The 9,929-nt window shown below is 45.1% G+C and overlaps 1 protein-coding gene across 10 annotated transcripts; it reads right to left on the bottom strand.

Annotated features, from left to right (window-relative positions):
* Window positions 1-192: 192 nt before the first annotated feature.
* GTPBP8 (GTP binding protein 8 (putative)) lies at window positions 193-4,992 on the bottom strand. Of its 10 annotated transcripts, none has more exons than XR_009485253.1 (8): window positions 4,685-4,992; window positions 4,272-4,370; window positions 3,663-3,793; window positions 3,218-3,317; window positions 2,698-2,816; window positions 2,139-2,262; window positions 1,937-2,055; window positions 193-1,537 (listed from the first exon to the last, which is right to left on the bottom strand). XR_009485253.1 is itself a non-coding variant. In XM_059837984.1 (7 exons), the coding sequence occupies exons 1-6, from the start codon at window positions 4,955-4,957 to the stop codon at window positions 2,178-2,180; spliced, it is 807 nt and encodes a 268-aa protein (XP_059693967.1). In that variant the 5' UTR covers window positions 4,958-4,992; the 3' UTR covers window positions 193-2,055; window positions 2,139-2,177. The 10 variants fall into 10 exon arrangements, 4 of the variants coding, with proteins under 4 accessions (XP_059693967.1, XP_059693965.1, XP_059693966.1 ...); XR_009485250.1 differs by having other exon boundaries at window positions 193-1,540; window positions 1,941-2,055; XR_009485254.1 differs by having other exon boundaries at window positions 1,941-2,055.
* Window positions 4,993-9,929: the final 4,937 nt, after the last annotated feature.

Here is a 9,929-nt window from a genome sequence, read left to right as displayed (position 1 = left end):
TGCCAGGCCCACCCACCACTCATCACTGAGGGGGAAAGAAAGAGAGATCTTTTGTGTCCCTAGCCTGAGAAAGTGCAGCTCCTCACTTTGCAACTCAGTTGGTTCCGTAAGAACCTGGCAAAAAAAGTCCAGTAACGTGTTAAGACACCTGCTTTCCCAAAGCCTGTTTCCATTAAGGCACTTAAATCCAAGTTTTACTGTTTAGGGAGAGAACTTGATTTTATTTACTGTTTTGTCATAAGGGCATTGTCACACTCAAGAATCAAACTGTAGTATTGGCTCTTGCAAATGTCTGACCAAAATGCAGGAGTTATTCTAGTATCTGAAGCACTTCTGAATAAAACCAGTATGTGTCCAGAGGTAAAATTGGTTCTTCAGCAGAAGATGGTACCTAATGTTCCATGCACACACATCCAGTTTGTTTGTACAAATGGATTAACTGGACATATTTAAGTGGTCAGTAAAAGACTTCCTAGCACCGTAAGGGGTTGTAATGAAATTTAAAGGGTTTTGTTCTGAGGAGGGACTAAAAGCAGAACTGCACTTTTTTACATAATTGAGGTTATTTTCAGAGGCTCTTCAGTCAAGGGCCCTGAAAATTACAGCTTTGATGAGACTGATGTTTCTGGAAGATCCTGGTTTAAAGATTCTAAAAAAAGGCCCTTCCTGAAGTGTTCACTTTCACCATCTGTATAGCTACTGCTCCATTTCTAGGATCATGCATCTCTTGGACTGGTTTGCCCCGCAGCATTTTGGGACTAGAGATAAAATATTAACAGAATTACAGGTTTGATCACTAAGATGAAGAAGCTAGAGAGCCACAATTACTGCATTCATCACACGCTCCTCTTCCTACACATATGCTGAAAACAGATCTTGTCTCATGTCTAGTGTGTTACAAGAAATTGCATAGTGAAAGAAAGTGGCATTTCTAGTTCTTTTGCACTGTCAGAGTGGTTTAGAAAATAACTTTCCTTTCTTGAGATTTAAATGCTTAATCCAAGTAACTCTGACAACTACATAACCACACTTGGCCACATTAAGACATGGCAAAAACTGAGTGTCAGGGTTTGACACAGGCACTTCATAGCTTCAGACTAAGTTCTCCTGTATGAGTGCTGCTATTGATGGCTGTCCTTTTGTCCAGTTCTGCCTTGTAACTGGACAGTTTCAAGTGCTCTTAGACACAGCTGCTGTGGGAAGCAGTTCCCCTAAAGTGTACAGGACACATCAGTGTTGTGCTTCAGCTGCCAGGGTAGAGCCAATACAGATCATGGATGGTGTGCCTCAGATCTGGCATTTCATCCACGTGGAGCTGCAGAAATTCATGCTGGACCTCAAAACAGAAGGTAGATGCAGCACTGACTCATGACAGTGTGCAGGACAGGGCTCCTCTAGATGTCAGTCTTTTATTCCACTCTGTTTCAAGCCAACACTCCTGGAAAAGCAGTTCCCATAAAAGATGCGTTCTTTCCTTCATCCTTGTGGAACAGGGACAACTCAATGTCTGCAAGCAAGGCATGCTATCCTGCTGCACCTACTGAACACAGGACACAGAAGAGTTACAAAAGTAAAATATACAAGACGTCAAACATACCTTCACAGATAACAGGCTGGCTATCTCCACTCTGCATGGCCTTAGAGCAGGAAGGATGCACAGGATGCAGTTTTTGGCCCCTGCTATCCTAACCCTAACCCAGCTGAGAGAAGTAAATCTCTGTGTATCGTAGAGTTCAACTGGGCAATACAGTTTGCCTAATGTTAGGGCTGTAGTTTTTCTTTCCTAGATTAAATGCCTCTTTATTAATGATATTACTAGACTGTCTCTAGTATCCTAAATATAGCAGAGGTTAGGCATGGAGTAGTAGATTATTGAACATTTCAGAGTAGGGAGAGGAAATGCTGTATTAAAAGTTCCCTTCTCTATGGAGGTTACCTACTTTTTTTCTCCTTAGCACAATCATGTAGGTTTTCTGAAACAGTTTTATAATAACATGGATTAATTCACACTGCAAACTTCCTGAACTGATGAACCTAATAAAGAAAAAAAAATAGCTTTATAAATACTAATTTATTCAAAAATACCATATAGTAACTTGGGTTATTTGCAACAAAAACCCCAGACGTGTTTTTGGTACCTTTTGTTCCTGATGAGCCAAGCAGATCAGCAGGTCTTTTCAGCTGGCCTCTACAGTGGGCAGGTTTCCAGTAACATGGGCTACAAAACACCTGAGCAAGTGAACCCCCGAGAACTCCACAGCACTGTGGAAACAGAGGCATCGATGTTCAGTGCCACATATTGATGTATCTTGAGTAATAAAGACAAACAGCCACTGGCTGTGCTCAGTTACATGTCTCAGAGTACACCTTGGGAAAAGCCAGCACTTTGGCTATATAATCCAACAATTGCAGCTCTTACTGTTACTCCGCATAAAATAGGAAAGCCAGCTACCATGCAGCACAGGAATTGCTGCCCTGCTTTGAGAAAGGCCAAAGGAAGAAGCACACTTGGAAACAAACATTACTCACTTGCAGAGAAGGGGGAAAGAAGGGAAAGGACATTTCCCTATCAGTAGCCCACCCTCTATCCTTGGGGCACAGAGAGGGGCTGGCTCTAGACCATACAGACTTGTGTTAGGTATCTTGCCCTGCTGAACTCACCAGAAACACAACAGCAGCAGTGGAGAGGAACTTTACCTGACCAGGAACAGCTGAGGAAAGCATCCCTGAGTGCTCTCCTTTACAAACTCCTGGATCTCCAGTACATTCTTTAACAATAATCCCCTGGAAGCTCGGTCAATTTTTGTTAACACCATCTGCATGGATCCAGAAAGGGAGTATTCAGAGAAGAAAGAAAGATTATTTTGCTGTTAAGCTGGAACATCTGTAAGAGTCCTAGATCATCTTACAAAGCAGTCTGAAAGCTCTGGTCATATCTAGGGGAAAAAACAGTCTAACACTGTTCACCAATACTATGGCCTGCGTAAGGAGTGCACCTTTTCGAGCTGCTCAAGCTGAGCACTGAAAAAAAGATATCTATTTAATGAACCACATAAAATAAAAACCCCCTCTTAAATGCCATTTGTCTCCCTCAACACCTATTTTATTAACAATAAAGGGTTACTGCTTAGGTACCAACTTGCATAAGCTCAGGTGGAGGGTACCTTTCTAGACTACCTGTACCTTATAACCAACCCAAGAATGAAGCATTACCTACCACATAAGGAATCCTAAACTCTTCCAGCATCTCTACTGCAATATGATCTGTTTTCTGGAGTCCAACTACACCATCAACTAATAGAAAAATCCTCTTCAAGCTGCCAGAAATACAAGCGACAGTAATTGTCACCATTATTTCATGCCTGCTCTGCTACTTCCAAATTCATAAGCAAAAACAAGTAACATGGGATCTAGGGATAGGAAGAGCCAAGAAAAGCCATGCATAGAAACAGAAGGTCAGCATGGAGCAGCACCTCAATCTTTCCTGCTGTTTTGACATGTCTGAGCATGAATGAGTGACAAGGCAGAAGCTTCCAGGGAAATGATGTCAGAACTAATGGATGGAAGCAGCTACCCTCTGCATTTTCTCCCCTTATTACATGACGCTGTATAGGGGTGTCTGTCTGGCTTTCCCTGTGCTGAGGTACAGGTAGGTCCCTTACTTGTGCCGTTCCTGCAGATAGGCCTCCACCATCTCAACAAAGTCCTGCGGGGCACGATAGCCATATCCTGGCATATCCACCAGAGTAAAGTACTTTCCTACTTTGAAGAAATTCATCTTCTTGGTGTGGCCCTGAAGAGAGGATTGGAGGCAAGATGAAGCACAGGGGTGGTTTCTAAAAAACCTGCTTTAAAGCAGTGTACTCGGAGGTGCTCTGCAAAATATCTCTATACCAGACCCCTGCCCCCCCAGAGTGCTTTAAACTGCCCAGTCTCCTACCCGTGTAGCAATCCTACATGGCTCTAATCATAAAATGGACTAAAAATACCTTAATGGGTCTCTAAGCTTGAGTCTTCTCAAAGGCCTTTACAGCACACCTGCTCAGGTAGTGCAGCTCCTTCATCTGTCTGAAGAGCTAGGCTGGGTTCCTTCTGCCCCTTCCTGGGCTAGAGCAAGGCCAGTGCCAGCCATGAGGATGGCTACCAGAGCTGTCACTTTCTGTCATTTCAGGCTGCTTAAGAGCTTGTTCCCTCCCACCCTTCTCAGCCCCCTCCTCTGGACTGGTACCAGCTTATGACCCAAAGAGAAGGAAGTTAAAAACGTCACTCACCGGAGTTTTTGACACTCTAACTTCCACTTCTGGAGCCAGTGAAAACAAGGCCCGGATTAAAGATGATTTCCCCACATTACTTCGGCCGATGAAGCACACCTGCAGGGGGAGAGGCAGAGAAGGCACATCTACACCTGCCCACCTCTCGCTGCAGCCAGTCCTGGTCACTCCACAGCCATGGACATGTCAGGCTGCCAGCTGCACAACGGGTAACAACAACAACAAATAAACGATTTGTTAAAAAGGAGCAGTAAGTGCCCCACACATTGCGCAGCGCTCTGACAGAGCTGCACAACCACTCCACCACCCCTTTGCCCCCGCAGCTGAGCCCAGCCCGGGGTGGCCCGGGCGGGGGGAAGGTGCCGCCCCGGCACGGTCCCGGCCGAGGGGTGCGGGGGCAGCGCTCGCCTGACCTCGGGCAGGGCCGGCGGCGGGGCATGGTCCATGCGAATGGCGGAGCTCACGTAGTCGATGGGGTGCCCGCGGTCGGACCTGAAGAGCGCCTCGGCGCGCTGCAGGGCGGCCAGCCCGGGCTGGAAGAGGCGGAATAGCGCCGTGTCGGTGCCGGGCGCCAGGTACCGCTCCAGCTTCTGCAGCGGGAACACGATCCCGGTGCGGCGGCTCCGCTCCAGCCGCAGCACATGGGACAGAGCAGCCAGCGGCGGCGAGCCCCGGGGCAGCAGCATCCTAGCAGCTGCAAGAGGGACGCGGCCCGCCCCGGAAGGCGGCGGGCGGGACAACGGGGCGGTCCCGCGGCTGCCCCCAGCAGGCCGGGGACTGTCAGGCCCCGGTTCGGCGTGTGCGCTCGCCTTCCGCATCCACCCCCAAGAGCCGCCGGTGCTGGCCAGGCCCGGCTGTTAGTAGAATCACAGAATATGCTGAGTTGGAAGGGCACATAAGGATCAAGTCCAACTCCTGGCCCTGCAGAGCACCATCTCCAAATCACACCATGTGCCTGAGAGTGTTGTCCAAACACTTCCTGAACTCTGCCAGGCTTGGTGCTGTGACCACTTCCCTGGGGAGCCTGTTCCAGGGCCCAACCACCCTCTGGGGGAAGAACCTTTTCCTGATATCCAACCTAAACCTCCCCTGACACAACTTCATGCCACTCCCTCGGGTCCAGTCACTGGTCAGCACAGAGAAGAGATCAGTGCCTGCTCCTCCTCTCCTCCTCACAAGGAAGCTGTAACTGCAGTGAGGTCTGTCCTCAGTCTCCTCCAGGCTGAACAGCCCAAGTGACCTCAGCCACTCCTCATATGGCTTCCCCTCAAGGCCCTTCTCCATCCTCATTACCCTACTTTGGACACTCTCTAACAGCTTTATACCCTCCTTATGTTGTGACCAGAGCTATACACAATATTCCAGGTGAGGCTGCCCAAGCTCAGAGCAGAGTGGGACAATCCCCTCCCCTGTCCAGCTGTGATGCCAGACCTGATGCTCCCAGGGTTGGCCCTTCTGGCTCAGGTTCAACTTTCCATCAACCGGGACCACCAGGTCCCTTTCCATGGTGCTGCTTTCTAACTCATTCCCCAGTCTGTCCATACATCCAGGGTTGCCCCATCCAAGGTACAGAGTCTGGCATTTTACCTTGTTGAACTTGATATGCTTGGTGATTGCCCAGTCCTTTAATTTATCGAGGTCTCTCTGCAGGGTGTCTGCCTTTGAGCAAGTCAACAGCTCCTCCCAGTTTTGTACCATCTTTTCAGATCAGTGTCTTCTTATGTCTGTTCTCAGGCCAAACCCAACCACGCTGTCAAGCTGCTGAGGGCTCCATGTGCTGATGCCCTGTTTGGCCAGGGAGGAGGGCAAAGCAGGCCTGTCCTATAGCACTGTCCACCTCTCAGCTGCAGACACCAGTTTTCCAAGTGCTCTTCTGATAAGTAAAAAAAATTCAGTTGTTCCAGGGAAAAAAAACCCAAAAACCAACCAACAAAACTTTTTTCAAGGACAACTGTGTAGAGGTCAGTTTTATTTTGAATAAAACAAGCCCAAAGCAACCATAAAACTGTTGTCACCTGTGTTCACATTATAGTAAGAAGACCCCTGAAGTTTTACTTCTTAATTGATATGTATCAGAGTGCTGTTGTCCTATAAAAAAAAAATACACATAAAGCTTTTTACATTGTTCTCCTTCATGACTACAGTTCATAGGGCTGTAAAACCACAGAAAAAAAGTATGTCCTTGAAACATTTCATCTTCAAAGTACTGTTATTTTAACACCTTCAAATGAAAGTAAACTTCATCAGTGTCTTCATAAAAGTGAAAATAACCTGATGTTCAACCTTACACCCAGGCCAGCCTGGTCATCTTGTGGAACATTGCCTTTCCTTTGAGACAGAGAACTCTTTTTCTTCTGTATTCACAGCCCTCTGTTTTAAGCCCTGTAAGTCTGGATGGTTTCGTTATTTCAATGAATAGATTCAAGGCCAGGAAGGACTGTTAGAAGATAACAGAGGCTATATCCTACTTTCTTTGTATTGAGCTCAGTTACAAAGCTATAGGGAGAGAACTTTGATCCCTTAAGAATCCCTTAAGGGCAGCCAACAACATACATGTTTCTCAGAAATAGCTTTGAATATTTTCTAGGAAGACAAACTTCTACTGAAATCTATAAGCTGCTTCTCAAATTTATGATCAGTGAAAGTGCTTAACAGTGAGAGGTTAATAGGGTAAACCTAGGGAAAAAAACCCTGTATTCTACCTCAGTCCTGTAAATTAAGTCCTCTTAAAACCTGCTTTGTTTCACAGCAAGACAGAGCTCAAATGTGCATAGCTCAGGATAGATAGCAGTCACTGGCTGCTACATGCATACTTAGGAGAGTGCTCCCAAATTAATCTACAGATGACTTTTATTTATCCAGGACTGGCCTCTCTCCTGTCACTGCCTATGGCACAAATACTTATAAATGCAGGAAAAAAAAAGGCTAAACTTTCAATAATTAATTCAGGAACACTGCTATTCCTTTTTTGGGGGGGTTCTAAAGCAGCAACTTAATTGAATTGAAATCTGTGGTGAATCTATTAACAGAAAAAATCACTGGCCTGAGAGAGACATGTTCATAACCACACCAGCAGGTAGATTTCCTCATTTCTGTGCCAAATTGTGACACATGAAGCCGAACAAGTGCTTTCAGGTACTTTTGCCTCAGAGTCCCACACAGCTCACAGCTGTAGGCAGCAGACTTGCCTGCTTCAAAGCAACCTGCAATAGTTACCCCTGCCAGGCACATGTTCTGCAGCACATTACACCCAGAACAGCTGGCCAGATGCAGAAGGGAAGGCAGCAGAGAAACTAATCAGCCCATTTAACACCATGTCTGCTGGTGTGATGATGAGAACAGAGGTGCCCAGTACACTGGCCAGGGTCCTAGCCACTAATTAAGTATCTTTTTAATGTGACTACATAGGTAGAAGGAACAAATTAAGGTGGTATAGGACCTTTCAAATACTTCTAATTTTAGCAGAGAGCATGAAGTAAAACCACATCTAAAACCTGGAGACTGGAACTGTACATTTCAGTGGAAGGTTTTTTACTTTTTTCTTGGACCAAACTGCAATCTAGATTCTCTGGGGCAGACTGTATGGAGATGGAAGATGGCAGATTAACTGTGGACAGAGCTGGTAACTTACCAACATTTAAGCCTGCTTTGTGTCTCCCCTGAAAAACTCTGCTTTTTATTGTGCATGTTATTGCCAAATATCAGGCGTTCACACTGACATTGCCTATGGCTCATGTCTGTGACAGCAGATGTGTCTTTTCAGTTGCTGGTTATGTAGTTAAGTGTTAGGGAATTGCTAAAAAAGTAATTTAGTCCACATTAAAAACTCTGACAATCATTCCTCTGGAGTTTGAAAGAGGGATCTATAACCATTGACACTGACCTAAATCCCAAACAATAGTCAAGAGCACAGAGCTGGGAGGAAGTGGCAACTCCATTTGTCTTGTCTGGTCTGATCTTGTCTATCCCAGCATTGTGAGACAGGTCAAACCATCATTCCTTTCAGATATCTGTCAGAGAAGAGTAGCTGTGAGACCAGATGGAGGTTGAGTTCTGAGAGAGCAGTGAGGTGCGTTTGGGACAGTTGGTTTAGGTCCTGTGAACCAAAACCAGCCAGGTTCTGGAGTTTCATTTCCCTCAAGAGAAATGTGGACCAAATTTTGTCACCAGGAAGCATGCTGGAAAGGACAAGGTGAACACATCAGCCTGCCTTTCTTTTGTGACATTAACAGCACTACTGACTGTGCCTGAATCTGTGCTTCCCCTTAAAGTACATCTTATCTTTTCACTTGGAAGGTGGTTTAGGAACTAGAGTTACTAGGATATGGACTTTTAAAGGCCAAATTATTTGTATAAAATGCTAAGGAGCTCTGCATTTTCCTCTAAGCAAACTATGCAATTGGGGGCAGCGTGAAGTGTCTCTAGTCCCAAGAAGGAAATTAAGGCCACAGATGTCTCAAGGGCTGGATATTCTGAGACGTTAACAAAAAATAGTTAAAAAATTAAAATACTCATTGTACACACTAGTGGAAAACGCTTTTTAAAAGGTTCTATGGTAAAGTAATGAAAGAGAGAGTCATTATTATTCATGTGGCAGCTAACAATGCTAGCCACAGCTGAAGAGTTGTTTCCACTGGTTTTACAGAACTGAAATTCTCTTTTCAATATCTGTGTTAAATTTGTTGGGTTTTTTTTTCCCCGGACCCAAACTTATAACATCAGTACTAGGAGAAAACCCAATTAACATCTCTGAAAGTGTTGTGGTGTTGTGAGGGTCCCCAGGACGAGGTGAGAGATGAGAATTTGACTCCAAGTTCTCAGAAGGCTGATTTATTATTTATGATATTATATGATAGCATATTATATTTATTATATAATAAGAAATTATGTACTAAAACTATACTAAAGAAAGAGAAAGGAGACATTAGAAGGCTAGACAAGAATGATATTAAAAACCTGCGACAGAATCAGAGAGTCTGACACAGCTGGATGTGATTGGTCATTAAGAAAACACAATTCACATGGAAGCAATGAAAGAATCACCTACCATATCCCAAAGCAACAAAGCACAAGAAGAAGCAATCAGATAATTTTTATTTAAATTTTTTTCTGAGGCTTCTCAACTTCCCAGGAGAAGAAATCCTGGTGAAGGGATTTTTCAGAAAATATCACAGTGACACTGGAAGTTAAATGTTTTGGTGTTTTTGACTGTTAAGTGGAAAGAAAAAGAACTTTTCAAGGTGAGTGCTGTTGCTTGCTTTGAGCAGGAGATGGAGAAGAAAGCACAGCTATAATATGGGTCTAACAAAAACCCTTGTAGCAGCAGCAGCAGGAGGAAGCCAATCTTTGCAAAACTCTGCTTTCTCAGGGGCTGAACCACTAATGACTGTAAGGAGCTTGCTCTGAAATGTCCAGGACGGCAGCTAAAAGCAGAATTTGTTATGTCTGTTATGGGGGGTGCAGGGGGGGGCTAAGTCACTCTCCTGGAGGTGTGATGTACATCCAGAGCCAGAAACACATAAAGGAAACAGGATGTCATGGTGATTTTGAGCTATGAATTCAACTAAAACAGGGTCTCAGAACACAAAAGCCTTCTGAGCTGAGACCAAAACAATCTAACAGCGAAGGACACTTGAAACCAGCTCCAGAGCTGTGCTG

This window comes from Haemorhous mexicanus, chromosome 2 (assembly GCF_027477595.1).
Source record: "Haemorhous mexicanus isolate bHaeMex1 chromosome 2, bHaeMex1.pri, whole genome shotgun sequence".
In the NCBI taxonomy this organism is placed as follows: domain Eukaryota; kingdom Metazoa; phylum Chordata; class Aves; order Passeriformes; family Fringillidae; genus Haemorhous; species Haemorhous mexicanus.
The sequence above is the reverse complement of the archived record's forward strand: the minus strand, read 5'-3'. Positions and strand labels throughout refer to the sequence as shown.